Raw genomic sequence first — 23657 nt, 5'->3', positions numbered from 1 at the left:
AACTAGCTCCAATTCATCCATATCTAAGACAGAGGCTCCGAGAGAGTGAGCTATTGAGCATAAGAGGCAGGGAAGAGCCAGGGGACAAAGGAACGCTGCTTATTTATTACACTATTAAAGCTAACCGCACTAGCTAGCTACTGTGTGTTAGCGCACTGCCACCGGAATGGCTGATATGCTAGCTAGCATTTAGCATGCAGCCCTAACCTCACAGCGGGATTACCATATGAAAGCAGGGCTGATTGAAAAACAAACAACTCAAATCAAATTTCATTAGTCACATGCGCCGAATACAACAGGTGTAGTAGACCTTACAGTGAAATGCTTTCTTTCGAGCCCCTAACCAACAGTGCAGTTTAAAAAAAATACAGATAAGAATAAGAGATAAAAGTAACAAGTAATTAAAGAGCAGCAGTAAAAAAATAACAATATATACAGGGGGGTACCGGTACAGAGTCAATGTGGGGGGACACCGGTTAGTTGAGGTAGTATGTACATGTAGGTAGAGTTTTTAAAGTGACTACGCATAGATGACAACAGAGTGTGTCAGTGCAAATAGTCTGGGTAGCCATTTGATTAGATGTTCAGGAGTCTTATGGCTTGGGGGTAGAAGCTGTTTAGAAGCCTCTTGGACCTAGACTTGGCGCTCCGGTACCGCTTGCCGTGCGGTAACAGAGAGAACTGTCTATGACTAGGGTGGCTGGAGTCTTTGACAATTTTTAGGGCCTTCCTCTGACACCGCCTGGTATAGAGGTCCTGGATGGCAGGAAGGTTGGCCCCAGTGATGTACTGGGCCGTTCGCACTACCCTCTGTAGTGCCTTGCAGTCGAAGGCCGAAGTGGTTGCCATACCAAGCAGTGATGCAGCCAGTCAAGATGCTCTCGATGGCGCAGCTGTAGAACCTTTTGAGGATTTGAGGACCCATGCCAAATCTTTTCAGTCTCCTGAGGGGGAATAGGTTTTGTCGTGCCCTGCTTCACGACTGTCTTGGTGTGCTTAGACCATGTTAGTTTGTTGGTGATGTGGACACCAAGGAACTTGAAGCTCTCAACCTACTCCACTACAGCCCCATCAATGGGGGCGTGCTCGGTCCTCTTATTCCTGTAGTCCACAATCATCTCCCTCAGTCTTAATCACGTTGAGGGAGAGGTTGCTGTCCTGGCACCACACAGCCAAGTCTCTGACCTCCTCCCTATAGGCTGTCTCGTTGAAGTCGATGATCAGGCCTACCACTGTTGTGTCATCGGCAAATTTAATGACAATGTTGGAGTCGTGCCTGGCCGTGCAGTCATGAGTGAACAGGGAGTACAAGAGGGGGCTGAGCACGCACCCCCGAGGGGCCCCTGTGTTGAGGATCAGCATGATGGATGTGTTGTTACCTACACTTACCACCTGGGGGCAGCCCGTCAGGAAGTCCAGGATCCAGTTGCAACGGGAGGTGTTTAGTCCCAGGGTCCTTGAGTTTTGAGTTGAGTTTATTTTTATTTTTACAGGGACAGTGCACATTAATCAACATTTCAGTAAAAGTGCCGGTTTTAGCCAACCGGCTAATTTTCAACCGCAGTCCCTGGGCAGGTTATTAAAAACAATTACAATATAGACAATAGCAACATAGAACAAGCAAGACATAGCAACATAGGACAAGCAAGACATAGCATACAGACAGAGCAACATAGGACAAGCAAGACGTAGCATACAGACAGAGCAACATAGGACAAGCAAGACATAGCATACAGACAGAGCAACATAGGACAAGCAAGACGTAGCATACAGACAGAGCAGCATAGAACAAAAGGCAGCAAGTCAAAATTCATAAAAGCAACAAAGTGTTTCCACACCTCACAAGCTACAGACAACAGACAACATGGAGAGCGGCAACACACAGCTAGGGACCATGTTCACAAATCTGATTGTGAGCCATGTCTTCAAGCATTTTGTGAAAGTGTGATATGTGGTGCAGTTATGTGTGTCTGATGGCAGTGTATTCCAGACATGGGAAGCTCTCACAGAGAATGCAGATTTACTAAAGGTGCTTTTCCTTAGGGGAACTATACAGTCACCTCTCATGGCAGACCTTGTGGATCTGCTGCCATATGTCTGGGTTTTCTGTTTAACAAAAATATTGAGTGGAGGGGGAGCCAGGCCATTAAGGATCTTGAATACAAGACATGCGTCGGTGTATTGCACAAGATTTTCCCAACTCAAGAGCTCATGCTTTCTAAGGATGTGACAATGATGATGGCTATTGGGCTTCCTATCAAGCACTTTGAGAGCCTGTTTGTAGACAGACTGAATAGGTTTTAATGTTGTACAGCAAGCTTGGGCCCAACTAGTCAAGCAGTATGTTAAGTGGGGGAGTATCATAGATTTGAAGTACAGTTTTGCTACCTCTGTAGTCAAACAATTTCGTATAAATCGGAAATTAGCTAGGTTGAATTTGGTTATTTGAATGACCTTTTTCACATGCTTTTTAAAAGAGAGGTTGGCATCAAGTATGATGCCAAGGTACTTAAAATCGGATACCACCTGGAGCTTCTCCCCTGACACATAGACATCTGGCTCAGTAGCATCTGTTGCCCTCTTTGTGAAGAACATGCAAACAGTTTTTTTCACATTGAGATGCAAACACGAGTCACTGAGCCACTTTGTAACCTGGACCATTACAGTAGTGAGTTCTTGTGCAGCTTGTTGTTTGCTCTTTGCATGCACATATATCACTGTATCATCTGCATACATTTGAACTTCAGACCCAGTACAGACAGAAGGCAGATCATTAATGTACAGGCTGAACAGGAGGGGCCCCAGTATTGACCCTTGGGGCACGCCCACATCATAGCTACGAGTGGGCGATAGCTCATTGCTCACTCTGACACACTGAGTTCTGCCTTCAAGGTATGATTTCATCCATCTCAAGGCATCAGGGGAAAAGTTGAACTTGGACAATTTTGTGATGAGAATCTCATGGTTAACAGTATCAAAAGCCTTCCTTAGGTCCAGAAACACAGCCCCAACAGCACCCCCTTTTCCATCTTGGACTTCACATTTTCCAGAAGAAAGCAGTTGGCCGTTTCTGTGGAGTGTTTCGCTCTGAAGCCAAACTGCATGGAGTGTAATGTGAAGGGGCTGTTGTTGAGGTGGGCAATCAGTTGTTCTGCTACACACTTTTCAACAACCTTTGACACCACAGGTAATATACTAATGGGCCTGTAGTTACTCACGTTAGCAGGGTCTCCTGATTTAAAGATGGCCGTTATTATGGCCGACTTCCATACCCTTGGAAACACACCGAGACCAATAGATGTGTTGGTGACCTTAGTAATGGGGCCAATGAGTTACTCTTTGTAGTTTTTAAGAAAGGTAGAGTCCATCCCAAACACATTTCTAACCGTGCTAACTTGATTTCTAACCTTGCTAACTTGAGTGAAGGACTGTCCTTGCCAAGGCTTTGTGTGGCCTGCCCTGCCTCAACCCATCATTAGTGAGATGGGATTGGAGCAGCTGGTTTAGCGGCCGTGTTAGGGACTAGAGGGTTGACAGGGGCAGGGATCTGGGGGCCCAGCCTAACACAATTACCCCCCTCACAGTCAAACATTAATGAGATGAGCCCCAACTGGCCGAGCGTGCCTGGGATGGTGCAAATCTACACTAAAACACATTTTACCACTTAAGTCCCTCCTGGGAGGTGGAAACTAGGCTCGAATCAGCAGGAGATTTGCTCCAAAATGGCTCCAACCTGCTAGAAACTGGGATTCTAGACAGCTAATCTACATGGATGGTTGAGCCGCCTAAATGCATTAGACACCATTAAAAGCACAGAGGGAACTGGGGACAATGGTTCCAGAATTCCCTCCAAAATGTGAGCCCATCCTGGGCCTACCTTCTACAGAAATGGAATTGGTCATATAAGGGCTCGCAAGAGTGGGGGACTATGAAGAATGGAACATAGACACGTTGAGCTATAGACCTGACACCCACTATTGATACAAAGGGTTGAGTGTTGAGTGTAAAGCCTTCGTGATGGAGGAAGTGCTGAGCGCTTCATCAATACGTATGAAAGCTCTCTAGTATTAATGGAATGCTCAGGAGAATGACAAGCATCCTTCCTGCATGTCTTGAGCCACATCTGTGTTTATTGCAGGCCCATAAGTTACTGGGCTCAGCTCAGGTTGCCTCTCCAAACCGCTGTCTTCTCCATGGTAACCTAACACCCCGATAATGGCATGGGCTTGACCTGCATTACGTAAAGCACTCCATTGATCTCGATGTCTCCGCAGGGCCAAAATCAGAATCTGAGAGCCTGGTGGTGTACACACACAGCCTATAGTGACCTATAGTGACCTCGGGACTCTGGAGAAGGACTGTAGCTGGAACTGCAGCATGGAATCCTACCACACTGTCCATGTCATACCACAAACAACTCCTGGCCTGATATCAGGAGGACCTTCACTTGGTCTTGACTAAGATGTTAACCCTTCATGGAGCAGTAAACCCTGACTGAACATTTCGCTAGACATTCATTGGAGTCATTGGAGACGTCAACAGGAAACAGACTGTAGACATGAATCAAAATCACTCTGTTGAACAGATATGTTCTCCTCTCACCATCCCCCCACATCTCCACCAAAGCCCCCCAATCAAAAGCTTTACAGCCTGCCACTCCAACCGTCTGACGGGCCTGTTTTACCCAAAACCACCATGGTGAAGTCATAAGACACCCCAGAGGTAATTATGAGGAGGCTTGGTGCTGTCATGGCCATGTATAATTAGAGAGGAGGGTCATGGGGCGGCATGGTTCCAAACTGGAGGAATTTCCTCCTTGTTCTAGGTCACACGCAGAGGAGAGCTAATTTAGAAACGGGGAGATTCTATAGAAGGGCTCTTGGATTCTCCATAGGTCTGGAAAACTGTGTCGTTCGTTACAGGTTGGTTGACTCAGAAAGACGATGCATCAAATACTTAGCTCAATGCAATATAACTGAAGAGCAAAGACAGCAAGATAAAAAAAAATCCGTATTGGATCGTTTTGTGGAAAACCAGGTCCCCCAGAGAGTTTGAGAGAGGGTTATCCGACCCTCACCCGGATACAGAGATTACATCTAGGGACAGGAAGACACAACCATAACCGATATATCTTGCATACAAATGCAGGTCTGAAAAACGTGATGACTTCACACAATCAGGAAAGAGAGCGCACCATTACACCAATGTCCAATGTGCCTAGTAATTCACCAGACAGGGTCTTTCATCAGAGTTCTCTTACATTACCCCAGTGTGAACACGTTCCATCTCTGCACTTATACTGGGAGGCATTGCATCATGGATGTAAATATCCAAGCCTGCCAGAGCTAATACTAGATGTCTAGAACACACTAAATGTAATTCTAAACTTTTCAGGGCTCAGATGAGCGCTTGTACAGTATGTGCAACCCTGACTACAGAACTAGCTACAGCTGACTTCATGCACCAATCAGATGGCTCCAAGCGGGCTGCTGTAGACAGACTGCCTAGCATGCTGGCTGGGATGGATGACCTATATTTACATTAATATTATGTCTGGAATTCTGAGGCTGGACAGAGTTCACTGGCCCCTTTCCGTTGAGCCTGTGTTTTGGCTACTAGGCTAGACCCATTGGTCGATGGCATCTGTGTCTCGCCATCAGAGGTCACTGGTGTTGGGATATGGGACAGAAACCAGGGAAAAAGCAGTGACCTGGATGCAGCAATGTCCCCCAGCCGAAGGCCACCCATCCACTGTATCCTACCTCCTAATGAAACGGAATCAGGCCGAGAATTGTTACTAAAGGCACAACATTTAAACACACACAAAAAAAAGCAGGCGTGTTATATAAGCATGCGTTGCGATGATGACGTTGTTAACCCTATCAGTCCCGAGACCCAAGCAAAAATCGACTTTTCATTTATCTGCATGTTCAGCCCCTTATATTTAGCCTCGCACCAGAGTGTTTTCTTTTCGGGACAACAAGGGCTACAAGTAGAACACAAAACAATGTGTTTTGCATTCATGAGTTTTATTGACAAATGTCAACAGCAACAAAAAGTTCTGCCAAAAAGCAAAAACCTGATCAAAATGAATTCATATGAACGCTGTAAGTACAGAAATAGTTTTCCAACTGGGAAATTAATATCCAACTAGTCAGTGAAAACTGTGTGGAGTTTGTGACAGCAACTACAGTATGCAAGCTTATTACTGTATTATAGACACTATGTCCTGGGATTTCCTGTGTAGAAGAACCCCTTTCCTTCTAATGACTAATGTAGCTGGTGAGCGTGACAGAGCTAAACATGTGCGTGTTTCGTGAGAGTCCCAGCTTTCCATAGATCGCTTTTAATAGTTTATAGCTCAAATCATTTGGACTCTAGAGACATGTTTGTAAAAAAGGCCTGGCCCCGTGCACAAGCACCCCTCTAGCTCAGCCCCCGTCTATCACACAGACTAATGTATCTACGGATGCAGAAGAAATAGACCAATACAATGGTACAACCCATTAGTCTGTAGCTCAAACACACATTGTTTAAAAGGGGTCAGAAGTCCAAAACGAGCCAGGGTTACGGTGGGACGCATTGGGTTAAAAGGGGGATGGAAATAGAGCCGTTTGTGTCAGAAGAAAACCGAGGGAGACAGAAAGAGCTGAGGAGTGCACCCGATAGCAATCTCTTGATAGGGGGTACTGAGGGGGTATACTGTCAGTATGTTTTGATTGGATTTGTGTAAAACCAGATTGTCCCGTCATATGGGGAGGAAGAGATGATAAGCCAATTGTAAACGGTAGGCTTGATGCAGTGATTATGCAGTGGCTCCCGGAATAGAATCCTCCCTTTGTGTGGATTACAGCCATAGTCTGCACAGAATATCTCCTCCAGAAACCAAGTGTTTGGAGTAAAAACACCAACGTTGCATAAATACCACATTTGAACCGCAGCTATACATTGATATTAGAACAAGGAGATTAGTTGTGTCCCTGCTTGAACTGTATGGAGAGAAAGACAGATGTACCAGAAGCTCAAATGCCAGCGCACTGACATGAGGTGGAAATGTGTACAATGCAGGAGATCCAGAAAAGACGGGGTTTAACAGTGAAAAGGGATCTTTCAAAATGTTGAGTCCAATGTCCTAACAAAACAAACAGGAAAAACAGAGAATTCAATCATCCCTTAATGGCTAGACCTTTGTTTTACATTCATCTTTTACAGGCACACAGAGCCCAGTGGATTAGCCACTTGAGCCTACAACGTGAACATAATCTAACCTTATCTTGCCTCTGTCCGTCTGTAGTTAGCCTAGCTACAGTATGTAGTCATGCTATAGGGTGGTCTCAGTCTCCTCCCAATGAGGTGGCGATAGCAGAGCTCCTGATCTATCCACTTAGACATTACAGCCATTGTCATGGCAGAGTCGCCCTAATTCTGATTCCAGCACTCTCTCTGCCTGTAACGATTCACATCCCCAGTTGTTACGGCATTCAGTAAGTAGGGCTTACGAAAATACAACAAAGTATTAAGTAAAATAGGCAGGATACAAGAGCCAGTACAGGTCATCCTGGAAGTCAAGTCGATGCTATCCCACGTGATCCTAACACGTCAGCCTGGGAGAATGAAAGAGTAGCAGCAGAGATGGAAAAGTGAGAGAAGAACTGCATCTGACCTTGTTTCTGGGCATCTGCGGTGCCTGATAGGCTCCTGAACTGAAGATATTGAGATCAATTAAAAGCAGAGCTGCTGCAATCAATGGGAGTCTGACAGGTCCGGTGCTCATCAGGCGGAGGGAGGGGGGCTCAGTATTAGTTAGCTCCCCACACACACACACACACACGCAGACAGGCAGGCTGGCAGACAGGGGTATCAGAGCAGCTCCAGATCCAGCCAGGCTCCAGGGAGTGACTGACTGTGTGCCCTAACCCGGCCCAGTGCCTCTGGCATGGGGGGAGGATGGAGAAGGACGGGTGCCAACAGCTGGGTGCTGAAATAGTAGGCCAGCTGGGTGTTTCCGCAGGTAAGGACACACAGAACGTTGGCGCCAGGGGCACCAATCATCGCCACGGGCAACAATCATCGCCAAGGGCACCAATTAGGAACTGTTGACTGCTCGTGTCTTAATTAACTAGGAGGGTTCCCACGGTAACGGCACTTCCTTTGGGTGTGTGCTGTCTGTGACAGTCGAGTGAGACAGAGGACTCTAAATCGAAGACTCTGCTCTGCTATTGGGAGAGTCACTCTCCTATTCACTTTTATCCACATCTCTCACAAAGCAGTGACATTCACCAGTGTCTGAAGCTCTAAGTGTGTGAGCTCCTAAAGAAATACAAAACTATTCTGTGGGCTTGTTTAAATGACCCTAACAAAGCAAGGCCTTAAACTGATCTCCCCAGCGCAGCCCACAAAATGTCTCAGTGACCTGAACGTAGAGCATCTGTTTGAGCAGCCCTGGGCCTGAGGCAGACTGTGGCTGGCCAGCTGTTAATGGTTATAGTGGTTATAGGGGCTTGATGGCCGGACCAGAGAGCTCCAGTCCCAGCTCCCAGGGGAAGGGTGATGGTAGAAGGGTCTGCCTGGGTCCTGACATCTGGCCCTGTGAAGGTTATGAGAGTGGAGAGCCGACAACACCCTCTGATCTGGCCAAGCCACAACACCAAACTGGGTAGGGCTTTGAAGTTTGGCTACTAGAAACTAGTAGTCCAAGATGGACTTGTTTATAGGCAAATGTTTTCCACAGTCCTCTTGTATGTTCAAGTTGGACTGTAAGGACTAGGATGTAGGACGCAGTAAGACAGGGAGTAATCAATCCAAATGTAAGAGCTATAGTCTTGACTATTGGAAAGAATACATATCTTCCACTGTAGCTAGAAACTAGGATGAGAGACAGGGAGTGTGTGTCCCAAACCATTCAATTGGGGTGGTTTAGGAGTCTCCCCTAAATCTCTGTTTAATTCCTTCCAGTTATCCAGACAGTTTAGCCACATTACTGCCAAAAGGACATTACTTTGGTTTCCATTTCTGTTATCACTACTTTCCTTCAGAAACCCCTTATCCATAGCTTCAGAACTATTCATCTATATAACAGCAGAATCTTAGCAAGAGAATGAAGTGAAGTAAGAATTTCTCTCTCTCTCTCTGTGTTGCTAATAATGAGTGGCGCAGTGGTCTAGGGCACTGCATCGCAGCGCTAGCTGTGCCACCAGACACTCTGGGTTCGCGCCCAGGCTCTGTCGCAGCCGGCCGCGACTGGGAGGTCCGTGGGGCGACGCACAATCAGTCTACCGTCGTCCGAGTTAGGGAGGGTTTGGCCGGTAGGGATATCCTTGTCTCATCGCGCACCAGCAACTCCTGTGGCGGGCCGGGCGCAGTGCGCGCTAACCAAGGTAGCCAGGTGTTTCCTCCGACACTTCCGGGTTGGAGGCGCGCTGTGTTAAGAAGCAGTGCGGCTTGGTTGGGTTATGTTTCGGAGGATGCATGGCTTTCGACCTTCGTCTTTCCCGAGCCCGTACGGGAGTAGCGATGAGACAAGATAGTAATTAGATTTGGATACCACGAAATTGGGGAGAAAAGGGGGTAAAATAAAATAAAAAATTATAATAATTAAAAAAATTATAATGATATGTTTTTTGGAGTGTTGTGGAGGGGAGAACCTTCTTTCTGTGCCAGTCCTTACCTTCCGCACTGTCGGAGCAGGACGTGCCGATGCCCGTGTCACCACTGTCGGAGGCCGTGCTGTGGCGTCGTCCTCGGTTACTGTTACCGGGGGCCGAGGAGGTACCCTGCCATGGCGACTCACACCCCGGGACCCATCCAGGAGAGCTGGTGCTGGAACCTAAAAGGCATGACCCCCGGTCAGGGAGGAAGGCATTTCTTAGTAACACACACTGTTTACTACGCTGTCTGTTTCAGTCCCAACAAAGGTCAAACTGTCAAACATTCTACCTTAACAATCCTGTGTTTTCATAACAGATAAAAGGAATTAGCCTACCACCCAGGGTAGCCTAACAGCTAACTCTTCCTGGTTACTCAGACTGGAGAACATTTAGCCAATAAATGTTGTCTTGGTGGGTTACCTTATCTCTAGCAGATCGGGATTGTTTGATGATTATTAGAGAAAACAGAATCTGCACAGCTGGAGACCCTAATAACAGCTGCTTAGCTCTGCTGGCATATGTTTTGGTTACAGACTACGTTACTGTTGCTCTACACCCCTTCCCCCATCTAGTAAACACACAACTGCTAACTAGATGGCAAAAAACAGACCCTGCTGTCTGAAGTCCGGTTGTACGTTACAACTAGGATAGATCTACATTTCTCTTAATTACAGTCACTGTAATTGTGTTACACAGTCAGATATGGAAATACCTTTTGCCTCCTGCAATATTCAGCTTTTACGGATAGTGTGCTTGGCCCTAGTATAGTGCTAAACTACACCAATCCATAACTGTGAAAACCAGTCACTCGCCCATTATAATAACAGTCCTCCTCTAGTGAAAACAAGCCCTCTCCCAGGCGCATGGAAATTAAAGCAGAGCCTACACAATATTTCCTGAATAATTTCAGATGACAGGAGGGATTTTTGGTTTCAGACTCCTCGGGTTCATTCAGGCATTTGCCCTTGTCACATTCAGCAACAGTAATGTGTGCATGGGTAATGACTCAGGTTGGACAAGGTGAGGACCAGGTGAGTCTCAAACACACTGTGGTGCATCCCAACAATCCATCTCTGTCTCTACACACTGCGGGGCCATATGTCCTCTATCTGCAAATTCTATTCTGACTGTGTAATCCGCTAAGACATGAGTCATTAAAGCTGTCCTATCTTGTGCCAGAAGGAGGCAGCAGGTTGAAGGGGGTGCAGCCTAGATGTGATATGTAATGTTGCTCCACAACATGGAGAGGTGACCGTCCTACTGTCCTCCTGCTCCACTGTGACCATCACAAAGACACCGGGCTGAGGCACTCCAAAATACACTTTCAAAACATCTATCAAAATTGTGCTTCAGAAGAGCAGAAATAATATTTCAGAACAGACTGCGGGGCTTGACATTAACACTTGTCCGCTTGCCCAGGGCAAGTACAAGTAATTGATGGACTAGCAGATTATAGATTAAGTTGTGCGAATGGACAAGTAAATAAAATCACGCCAAAATCACAATATCAAACAATTAGGCTACTCCGATCAGAAGTGGATCAAAGTGTCTTCTGAATGCGATGTGTTATACACAGTCCCCCCAATCTCTGCAGAGTGCATTGGAGTATCATTATTTAGGCCTGCATTGACAGATCTCACAGCACCTTAGAATATAATTATTTAGGCCTGCATTGACAGGCACGAACTGTCTTTCAATCATGCAGTCTTGAGATTAGTTTTTTTAGATCAAAGTGGGCCTTGCTACGTGCGCACATTTATTGATATTCATTGCAAGTTAAGTCAGTTACTTGCCCAGTTATAGCTCATTTTTGGTCAGCAATGACAATCTTGGAAAATACATTTGTGCACCTGGGTGTGTGCCAGTGGGTCTTTCCAGAGGACAGAGAGAGCGAAATACATTGCTCAGCAGGTAGAATAACGGTATAGCCTACAACAGACGAACCAGATAGCAAATTCAACACATATTGTTTGGCCGGTTATCTCGCTAGTTAGCTATTTAGTTATACTCCGGTTGTACAAACACTCAAAATTGTCTAGGATTCTCATCTATTTTATTTGATACATTATTATTATTTTATAAAGACAAAAAGTATTTGGTGGTAATTGTAATGTTGCAGGGTGGCCAACCATCCTCCAGGAGAGATACTGGGTGTGCAGGCTTTTGCTCCAGGCCTGCTCAAACACACCACATTGTGAAAAATGTCCAGATCAACAGGACCTTGATAAGCGGACCCTGGTGTGTTTGAGCAGGGTTGGGACAAAAGCCTGCACACCCAGTAGTTCTCCAGATGGAGGGTTGACGGACCATGTGTTTTATACAGTAGCCTATCAATGCAGGATTTTACTTTGTGGGGGGTTAAGTGCCTTGTTCAAGGCCATAATGACAGGAGATATAATACATGGGATTAGAGACCAGCATCCGTCCATTGTCAAAACCAGTGATAATAATGACGGTTATATTGTGAAGTGGTTCCTTGAATCACACTTTTCAGTCACCTTTTTGGCCCATGGTGTTACAGACCATTTTTGGGGGTGGGGACGACGACAAGTGACTTGAGGTTTGGGATAAGTAAAAACTCTGTCCTACTTGTAAGAAGAACAAGTGGCAAAAAAAAGTTAATGTCAAGCCCTGGACTGACCTACACTGTCCTGTCCTGCAGTTCAGGTGGCAGAATAATTTTGATAATCCGTAAGACTTTATATCAAATTGTTGTTAGGTAACAAAAACATTTTGTTACCCCTTTTTCTCCCCAGTTGGTAGTTACAGTCTTGTTCCATCGCTGAAACTCCCCTACGGACTCGGGACAGGCAAAGGTCGAGAGCCATGCGTTATCCGAAACACGACCCTGACAAGCCTCACTGCTTCTTGACACTGCTCGCTTAACCCGGAAGCCAGCCACAACAACAGCCTGGGATCGAACCCGGGTCTGTAGTGGTGCCTCAAGCACTGAGATACAGTGCCTTAGACCGCTGCGTCACTCAGGAGGCCCTCATAACAACATGTTAGTAGTTTTTGTTAACGACGCGTAGTGTTATTACATAGTTGTAAGAGACAATGGGAGGGAGGCCCGCTTTAGAGGATATAGCTAACTATAAATCTGGCCACATGACATACTTAGCTATAATAACTGACAACGCAGAAAGCCGTAAATGACTCATTGCTCAACAGAAGAGGGCACGCAGTGGTCCATTCATCATAATATAATTCTAGCGACATAATGTAGCAAGCTATATCAAAATGTTACAATGTAGACATCTTCCGAATCTCAGTCCAGAAACAGAAATCGCTATCAGGACGAGCAGAACGCTAAATCCCCCGATGAGGAAAAAACTCCGCTCTCTCTGCAACCTGCATTATTTTGTCATGAACAATTAATAGTCATCTATTCAGGAATTTCCGTTACAATGTCACATCATCAACGAGGCTTCATCATATCATTATCAAGAAACACCAGATGCCCCGGGAGAGGGCTACTACTGCTAGCTAGAGAGCTAGCTGAATCCGCAGAAACCCTTCTGTATCCATCAGTTTAGCATCAGCTAGCTAGAAGCTTGTGAAGACGTTCACCGATATGAGCATGAGCAAGGCTCTAGTCTGTTCAGACATTATTGCTATGAAAATATCAACACAGGGGTTTTATTCTTCTATAAAATCTAAATAATAAGATCTTACCTGTTTTAAAAGTATCATATCCATCCTCAAATTCGTTTCTCCCCCACATGATGACTGATTGTATGCGCCCGTTCGCAGTGAAACTCCGAGGGTAGAGCAAAACGTGATCAAACAAAAGGTGGAGAGAATTCCTCAAGAACTTGCCATGATTACATTGCGCGAAAGGACATTCATAGCTTTAAAACTGAATTTTAACGGTTATTTATAACATGTCTTCTGCCCAAAACGAGCTCCATAAATCGAAAATCTGGGTAAAGTTTACTGAAGAACTAACTACTATTAAATCGATGGCAACAGCAATGCATGGAAGGATGTGATCTCACTGAATGCGTGCCACAGCTCCTTGCGAAAGGCTCAATCTGAGTTTAGTCTCCTCCCCCTCAAACAGTGCTGAGACCACTGCAGCTCGGCAATGGTTGGGTGCTATACCTCAGTGGTTGAGTGCACTGCATTGGCGACCCTAAACATAGCCAACCGGGCATCATATAGTTTTCTCACATTCTGAGAAACGTTTCATTGTGTACCTTTTTGGCCTTTTGTTTTTGAGCTGCTGTATGCAGTCAAAGGAAAAATTACACCTGACATTCAGCAGTCTTCGTGAAGTTTCACCCCATAGGTAAGCATCATGCATAAATTGTGACGTTTCTTGGCCCGCTGTCACTTGTGTATTCTTTATTTATCAAGGTGGCGTGTATTCATGGCTGCAAAGGGAAGCCAGGTTTTCCCCAAAAAATTACTAAGATATAAAACATAACATCATTTAACTCCCATCTCTCTGTGTTTCATAATTGTCCTTAAATTCGCAAGAGGCGGAACGTATCTCAGCGGCGCGCGTCGTGTGAACATCTGATCGCGCAAAACAGCGCCCATCTGTCTGCATGTAAAGCCTATTTTCTGATGCTGTCTGGTCTAAAATAGTATGATATTGTGGCTGACCGTAGCATTGAATGCAAGGGAAGACAGCAAGCATGTAGCACCCCTTGATAAAATAAATAAATAATCAAATTAATAGCCAATAAGTGTTGAGCTAATCTGAGTTCTGTGAATAATCCTGGAGCACCAAAAAAAAAACCTGTCAAGGGAAGCCAGTTTGGATTTGGCTTCACACCAATCACATCACATCAAGCCAAATGTCATTGACAGAAAAAAAACTTGAATTGTTGCATCTCTGTTGTTGTGTTGTTGTCTTCCGGTGGCTAGCTAGCTAGCAAAAATTGTCCCTTTCCTAAACTAGCTATGGATGGAGATAGTGATTTGGACATGTGGTTTTACTTAATTCTCCGTACTGGCCAATGATTATAACGGCGATTCCGAAACAACCATAAATACATACATTGAGCCTCTGGCCTGAGAGGATGGAAGTTCAATATGTAGCTAGTTGTAGTAGGCTAATGTTAATTTTGGATACACAGTCCAAAGTGTAATTAAGAACTTCACCATGCTCAAAGGGCTATTCAATGTCTGCTTTTTTTTTACCCAGCTACCAATAGGTGCCATTCTTTGCGAGACATTGGAAAATCGCCCTGGTCTTTGTGGCTGAATCTGTGTTTGAAATTCACTGCTCAACAGAGGGACCTTACAGATAATTGTATATGTGGGGTACAGAGATGAAAAAATCCTGTTAAACACTATTATTGCGCACAGACTCAGTCCATGCAACTTATTATGTAACTTATTAAGAATTATTTTACTCCTGAACGTATTTAGGCTTGCCATAACAAAGGGCTTGAATACTTATTGACTCAAGTTTACATTTTTTATGTAATTTGTAAAAATGTGTTGAAACATAATTCCACTTTGACATTATGGGATAGTGTGTGTAGGCCAGTGACAACAAAACGTAATGTAATAAATTTTATATTCAGGCTGTAACACAACAAAATGTGGAAAATGTCAAGGGGTGTGAATGCTTTCTGAAGGCACTGAATGTGTAACTAATGTGTAATATATAATACACAATAATACAAGTTTCACACCAAGACAGTACTGCCATGAATGGGTTACCAAGGTTACCCCAGAAGCCTCAGTGATGTGGAATCTTCTCCAACTAAAGTCTTCACACCTCTAATCAGCTGGCTCGTCACAGGGAGACTCAGTAGAGTCGTATATTCACAGTTGTGCTTGGGGCCCTGTAAAAGGCACCTGGTTAAAGCTGTCAGACAACAACAGCAGTCAACAAAGTGTGATGAGCTCTAGTCGCCTATATTGATGCCAGTTACCAAAAGCAGGGCTAAGGGAAAGGGGATACCTAGTCAGTTGCACAACTGAATGCATTAAACCGAATTGTATGTCTTCCACATTTAACCCAACCCGTCTGAATCATTCCTAATGTAGCATTCCTAATGTAGCATTCCTAATGTAGCAGTCCTAATGTAACATTCCTAATGTAGCATTCCTAATGTAACATTCCTAATGAAAGCCTACACATTCCTGCTGCGTTCTATGTAGCTATTGATACTTTTGTACTCACATCCTGAAATGATAAAGAGCACCTTGTAGGCTAACATTAAGCTGAAAACAGGGTGTGTTTTTTTGCTGGCAGCAAATATTATTTTAGGCCTTGTCTAATGTTGGTTAACCCAGAACTAAAGTTTTTGTAATTGGTTAGATGCTTGATTAGGTTCTGCAGTCTGTCCATTAAATATTAGACCTCGCTTTGCTCTGTTTAACTTCTAGCTAGTTATGTGCTTCACTGTAGTGTTGTCACGAGGCAAAAAATGTACTAACGATATGATACCAGGTCAGGTATCAAGATACCAAGTAGTATCACAATACCACCAAGAAAATAAATCTGTGGCCTAGCATCCTGTTCGCCCCACGGCCCGGGATTAGATTAAAACGTTTGTTGACATGGTTTGTGAAATTATCTAAAATGCTTGCAAATCCCTTTAGAATGAAAAAAGTAATCTCGGGTAATATGCGTAAAAACAAAAGGTAGTGTTTAGGCCAGAGAAAATACATTTTCTTGGCTGTAATGCTGCAACCATTTTCCCTCTCTGACACTCAGAGGCTGTATGACAGTGAACTTGCAAAGTCTACTCAGACTGGCCTGTGCGCTTGGTTATAACCAATATATAATAACCCATCGTTGGTTATAACAGGTGATGGAATGCTCCAATGTAACAAATTTAGAAATCTAACAACAGAAAACTCAACAGGGTCTTCATCCCTGTTTGCCATCACGGGCTAAATTATATTTAAAAAACTGATGGAGGAATAGATGTGCATGAAGAGCGGACAGAGAAGCAGGTGATTGAGGGCTGGTAGGCGATGTGGCTGGATGATTACAGCTGCCACAGATGATATGCCATGAAAGTGAAGTAGATATTATTGGACATGTGCATACAAGAAACTAGTAGCTGTTGATTAAATTCAACTGAATGTATAAACCAAACTGACTTTCTAAACATTTTATTATAACAGAAGCCCAGTAGGTTCTTTAGATCGGTAGGGCTGAAAAAGTCGGTAGTATCATATGAAATAGGACTACGGTATTCTACAATGTTGGTATCATAAGTATCATGACGTTTTGGTACCGTGATATTACCATGGTATCGGTATACCATGCAACACTACTTCACTGTCCAGCTTTGTTCCTCCCTTGTAAAATAAATAAACCTCAGTAATCTACCTCAAATCCATTACAAACCTTGTCATCAAATGTTTATTTTTACACAATATTTGCTTGGCAAAAACATAACAATGTGGCAATAAGCAACATTTCGGCAAACACAATTTCAAAACACATCCTCTTGCTAACTTCAAATAGATACTTCCCCCTAACCGCAGTGGTTCCAGGATTATTTCAAGCAACATCGAACTGTTTTAGCGACTGACGGACGAAGTCTGGTAGTGCTCCAGTTCTCCCTGTCAGATTAACCAACAGAGGACTTGGGAAGCATATCAACTCCTGTAGAAATGGCACTATAGTTATTCTGAGTAACCTAATTTATGTTCCTTTAACTCCACCTTCTAGTGAGTTTATACAAACTGTCATCTTCTATTTTGACTAATGCTCTCAGCTGTAAGGATATTTCATTTGGCGACTTTGGGTCTTTTGAGTATCATGCTATACTGTTTAAATGTCAGCCACCAGTGCTGGCTATAACCCCTATATAGGCCACCAAAGGACAGCGCCACTGTCTTTACTGAGAACTATAATAAAATCATTGTGTTAGGCAATTTTAATATTCATGTTGACAAACAGACAGTCTCCAAGGCCATTGAATATATGAATATTTTTAGATCTATGGGCTTTATCCAACATGTTACTAAGCCCACCTATAACCGTGGCCATACTCTGGACCTAGTTATTACCAAGGGGCTTTCTACTGATATATCCTCTATTGTTGAAGTTGCTCTGATCAACACTGTGTATTTTGTACTACCTTGCAGTGTTGTAAAGTACTTAAGTAAAAAATACTTTAAAGTACTACTTAAGTAGTTTTGGGGGATATCTGTATTTTACTATACTATTTATATTTTTAACTTTTATTTTTACTTCACTACATTCCTGAAGAGAATAATGTTATTTTTACTCCATACATTTTCCCTGACAACCAAAAGTACTCATTACATTTTAAATGCTTATCAAGAGAACATCCCTGGTCATCCCTACTTCCTCTGACCTGGTGGACTCACTAAACACATGCTTCGTTTGTAAATGATATCTGAGTGCTGGAGTGTGCCCCTGACTATATGTAAATGAGGTCTGAGTGCTGGAGTGTGCCCCTGACTATATGTAAATGAGGTCTGAGTGTTGGAGTGTGCCCCTGGCTATATGTAAATGAGGTCTGAGTGTTGGAGTGTGCCCCTGGCTATATGTAAATGAGGTCTGAGTGTTGGAGTGTGCCCCTGGCTATATGTAAATGAGGTCTGAGTGTTGGAGTGTGCCCCTGGCTATATGTAAATGATGTCTGAGTGTTGGAGTGTGCCCCTGGCTATATGTAAATGAGGTCTGAGTGCTGGAGTGTGCCCCTGACTATATGTAAATGAGGTCTGAGTGTTGGAGTGTGCCCCTGGCTATATGTAAATGAGGTCTGAGTGTTGGAGTGTGCCCCTGGCTATATGTAAATGAGGTCTGAGTGTTGGAGTGTGCCCCTGGCTATATGTAAATGAGGTCTGAGTGTTGGAGTGTGCCCCTGGCTATATGTAAATGAGGTCTGAGTGTTGGAGTGTGCCCCTGGCTATATGTAAATGATGTCTGAGTGTTGGAGTGCTCTCCTGGCTATATGTAAATGAGGTCTGAGTGTTGGAGTGTGCACCTGGCTATATGTAAATGATGTCTGAGTGTGCCCCTGGCTATATGTAAATGATGTCTGAGTGTTGGAGTGTGCCCCTGGCTATATGTAAATGATGTCTGAGTGTTGGAGTGTGCCCCTGGCTATATGTAAATGATGTCTGAGTGCTGGAGTGTGCCCCTGGCTATATGTAAATGATGTCTGAGTGTTGGAGTGTGCCCCTGGCTATATGTAAATGATGTCTGAGTGCTGGAGTGTGCCCCTGGCTATATGTAAATGATGTCTGAGTGCTGGAGTGTGCCCCTGACTATATGTAAATATTGTCTGAGTGCTGGAGTGTGCCCCTGGCTATATGTAAATGATGCCATGGTGCCAGTAAAGTTGAAAAAGGCCACACCCAAACAGAGAGCCAATTGGATGAGTTAGGAAACTAATCAATTAAAGAGAAATTGCAGAAAGGCAGAGCAGAAGTGGAGAGAAAGTCAAAGTTGCAGGTCCATTATGATATTCTGAGAGAGCAACTTGACATATATAACAAGGCAATTAGAAATGCCAGATGGGCTCATTTCTCTAACTTGATCACTGTTAATCAGAATAATTAGAGAGTGCTCTTCTCGACAATTGATGGCCTGATAAATCCTACCTCCTCAAACCTCGAACTTTTCTCCACATCTAAATGTGATGAGTTTGCAATATATTTTAGAGATAAGATAACCAACATTAGGCTGGGTATCAGTCAGCCAAGACCTGATGATAAGTTTGATGATATGTGCCCTAGCCTACCAGGCAAAGGCACTATGGATTGATTCCCCCTGGTTAACACAGACATGCTCAGGAAAGTGATATCACAACTTAAGCCTTCTACCTGCCTTCTCGATCCTATACCCATCACCTTCTTCAAAACAGTTTTTAATTGCATATCTGAAGAAGTGCAAGCTATAAATCACTCCCTGTTTGCTGGCACTTTCCAATCTGCACTAAAAAGTGCTATGGTGAAACCTCTTCTTAAGAAAAGTAATCTAGATTATTCAGCTCTTAAAAATGTTGGGCCAATCTCCAAACTTCAATTCTTAAGCACAATTCTAGAGAAATTGGTTTTCAAACAGCAGAAACATTTTTTAAGTGTCAACTGTATTTAAAAAAAAATCCAATCTGGTTTTCGTGCCCACCATAACACAGAGACAGCCTTAGTTACAGTGGTAAATGATCTTAGCCCCAACACAGATGCCAAACAGCTCTCTGTCCTGTCTTACTCTTGGATTTAAGTGCTGCATTTGACACTGTTGACCATGATGTCCTTCCGGTCCAGTTCTAAATTGGTTTAGGACCTATTTAACCGGTTCAGTTTATATATGTTACCCCTTGGCAGCGTTTTCAGCAAGCACAGCATTGGTTTTCACTGCTACGCAGACGATACACAACTTTACATTTCTGTGTCACCAGAGGATTTTAGGTCCACAGATAAATTATTAGTCTGTATTAGTGATTTAAATACTTGGATGGCTCAACTTTCTCCAGCTAAATCAAGACGAGGTACTTATTATTGGAGCCAAAGCACAGAGAGAAAATCTTGTTGCACATTTTAATTCACGGGCAATAAAGATAAAACGACAAGTAAAAAAATCTAGATGTTATTTTAGAATCTGAACTCAATTTCGAATCACACATTAGGAATGTGACCAAATAGCTTTTTACCACCTGAGGAACATTGCCACGGTGCGTCCGTTTCTCTCTCAGGTTGATACAAAGAGACTCATCCTACAGCACAGGTCCTGACCAAGACCAGATGGAGAGCACACATTACACCGGTTTTAAGGTCACTGCACTGGCTGCCTGGGAGTTTTAGAATTCATTTTAAGATTATTCTATTGTTTTTTTTAATCCATCCAAGATTGTGCACCTCAATACATGTCAGACATGATTTTAATACCCAGTAGGTCCCTCAGGTCCTCTGGCACTTAACTATCCCAAAGCCTAGGACCAAGAGGCATGAAGAAACAGCCTTTAGTTATTATGCTCCCAGACTCTGGAATAGCCTGCCAGAGAACTTGAGGGGGACAAAACTGTGGACATATTTAAAAGAGATTACACACCTTTTTAGCTTTGCTTAGCTTTGTTCAGTTTTTGTTATTATTTATTTTTTATCCTCTTATTTTTGTTTGTAGTAACTATTTCCAGTTTGTATTTTATTTATTTGTTTTTGTTTATTCCATGTCTGAAATGTGCTGTATAAATAAAGCTTGATTCGATTTGATTTAATGCACTATGCAGAAATCGTTCCGCCATTTCCTGGTTGCTAAAATTATAATAGTTTGCCTAATTTAAGTTCATGGTACAAAACAAGGAACTATAGTGTAAAGAATCATTGTAACATCTAAACCTCTGTGAAATATATTTTCCATAACCCAAAACATTGTATTTTCATCTGTTTGAAGCTGGTGTACAAAAACCAAGCTTAAGACCTGGATGCATAGAAATAGCGCACACAGAACAGATATACCGCTTCTGCTTTCAATAAGAATGACAGATCTATAACACTAAGGTCTGGTCACCCAAAAAGTTACACATTGCAGCTTTAAGTTTGAACAGAGGAGCTTCCTTAGCAACATACAATGGTGTCAACAAATGGACAAATTGTGATAAATAAATACGTTATTGTTCATTACACAGTAAGATCTCAATATGACAGAGATCATTCCCTGGCCATTAACAGGTTTAAACCTAGTGAAGAATAGTTGGAAGGAGCACACCAATGACAATAACCATCTAAAACATCACAGACAAAGCTTGTGTAATATTTCAACGTGAGCCGCACTTTTGCAACACTACCAGACTGTCAAATTGACCAGATATGACACAGGAGGACCGATGCACTTCAGTTCCATTGCTACAATGGCAGTCATGCAGAATGAGACTGTTTCAGGCCAAGGGGAACAGCCCCCTTGCATAATTATTTGTGTACAGCATTGTCCTGGTTCAATTACCCATACCCTCTCAATTAAACAAATGCCATCCTTTGTGTGCCTGCATAAAAATGCAATTGTCTCAATAGAAGAGTTAAACAGAGCTGCCAAAAGACATAGGACACATGGGGAAGTGTGTGTTCTGAATCATTAAATGTGTTTTTCAATAAAGTGTCATGTAATTGAAGACTTACTACCACAAAGTGAGAGCACATGATGGTTGCACACTCCCCCTGTTATTGCATAAAACATGTGGCTAGTATGATGTTAGTGTTCCTGATGTAAGACAAATATAGTGTTTTGTTAAGGAATTTCATCCCCCAAGGTTTGCAGTGTTATACAACACAGTAAACATCAGAAATGGGGTCTAAATCCATAATAGCGATATAAAGAAAAGAGAAGTGTAAAAAAAGATGACAGAATTTGCAGGTACAAGAAATTCCAGATAGCAAACTGTACAATGAACCAAACACAAAACTGGGTCTCTCAACAGGATAGAACATGAATGGTATTGCAACAGCGTATTACATAATCACCCATTTCCATCATCAACATGAGTTACTGAGAACACTCTCCCGTTCAGTCACATACTTGACAAGTTAGTACTTTGGCAGCACTCCAAAAATAACTCGGATTCGATTCGTCAATCACCACTTCTAATAATCATTCTACTGTCAAAGCTAGCACAATTGTAACTGTCTTCTGGTGATTTTGGAAAATGTTTGGGTGAGGCCTGAAAAATAACACCTGCATATAAGAGGAACTAAGTTGTGCATATATCTCTAGACACAGAGCAGACATGTAGTTCTGTATGGAACCCTGGCACTGCAAGACACAACATACCATCTCCACGACAACAGTGGTTCTTTCAGTCAAACACCATGGCCCACTCCCTCTCTGTACTGTGGACAACACTCTTCAGCACAGAACAAAGAACACTTCACATTTACCAAACAATCCTTGGGCTGCTATCAGCACACATTTAAGTGTGATTAAACCCATGTCTGGTTATTTTCAGATGCACCTTTTATGAGCAGCAAAAATAACGTGAAGAGGCATGTAACTCGGCGCATTACAAAACCACATCTGGAATGTGAGTAAGTCAGGGGTAATTCCAATACAACTAGCTAATACTGGAATGCATTACTACAAGACTGCTCAAAGAAAACCTAATTTTTCAAAGCAAAGACCACATGTTTTGGTATCAAAGCTGAAGTCTGGCACCCAGCCCTTATTAGAGTAATGAACACAGTCGCTATCCAGTACATAACATTTCTTCTCAAAGAATATTTCTGTTCCACTGAGGACAGCAGTGACCCGCTGTTTCCTTGTTGTTTTCTCTCCCTCTACCTCAGATATTGGATCAGCAGAGGTGGATTACATGTAGAATCTCCACATCGTTGTAGCAATATCAATCAAGTGGGACTTTGGGCAAATGGAGGAGTGTCAGAATCAGTGTTTTTGTACATGTTATCAGCTCACTGCAGACTGCTACCTGCGCCCACTTCCTGTTTCTCAGCCAGGAAACCAATGACTTGGCCTGAACACACTACTAAAGCCAACCTGCACAGCCCACAGCACACATAGGTCAACAGAAAACCCTGGCCAGACCATGTGTGACACTAAAATACCATTACACTAGCATGACCACTACATGTTTACGGAGCATTAGCTGTTCACATGCCTCAACTTTAACACATTTCTGCCAGAAATAGTTTCTCTGAATAGTGCAATGGATGGCAGAGGTGCTAATGGAACTCGAGAATATATCAACAAGATCCAAAGGGCCTCTAGAATGGAATCTAGATTTAAAAAACAAGTCAAATTCTATTTTAAGTAACCTTAATCCAAAGACATCTATTTTGGTTGTATCCTCGACTTCACATATTTCCATCGGTTCAAACCACACAACCAGATTTAATGAATTCAGTTTGATTGTGAGCAACTATACACCGACATGAACAAACATGAGAAAGGAAAACATGTATAATAACATGGCATGAGAAAAAATGATCACTTACACACGTTCTTCTTCATGAGCACTTCAGCACACAATGCAGGAGCAGAGTGAGGAAGTGGTAAAGGGTTCAGAATGCCTTGACATGAAACTCAACACAGGAACTTGATCAGCC

General features: G+C 43.2%; 1 protein-coding gene across 2 annotated transcripts in view; it reads right to left on the bottom strand.

The window, feature by feature from the left end:
• Positions 1–23657, bottom strand: part of LOC109900723 (centrosomal protein of 85 kDa-like) — an 89568-nt gene extending 65911 nt beyond the window's left edge. The window contains exons 1-2 of one of the 2 annotated variants that reach the window (XM_020496495.2): positions 23547–23657; positions 9668–9826 (exon numbers count right to left, since the gene is read on the bottom strand). In XM_020496495.2, the coding sequence (XP_020352084.1) occupies positions 9668–9826; positions 23547–23562 (175 nt within the window). In that variant the 5' untranslated portion in view covers positions 23563–23657. Of the gene's footprint in view, positions 1–9667; positions 9827–13322; positions 13685–23546 lie in introns of those variants that run through there. The other variant, XM_020496494.2, reaches the window with a different exon arrangement.

The sequence above is a fragment of the Oncorhynchus kisutch genome, linkage group LG12 (genome assembly GCF_002021735.2).
Source record: "Oncorhynchus kisutch isolate 150728-3 linkage group LG12, Okis_V2, whole genome shotgun sequence".
NCBI classification, from domain to species: Eukaryota; Metazoa; Chordata; class Actinopteri; order Salmoniformes; family Salmonidae; genus Oncorhynchus; species Oncorhynchus kisutch.
The sequence above is the reverse complement of the archived record's forward strand: the minus strand, read 5'-3'. Positions and strand labels throughout refer to the sequence as shown.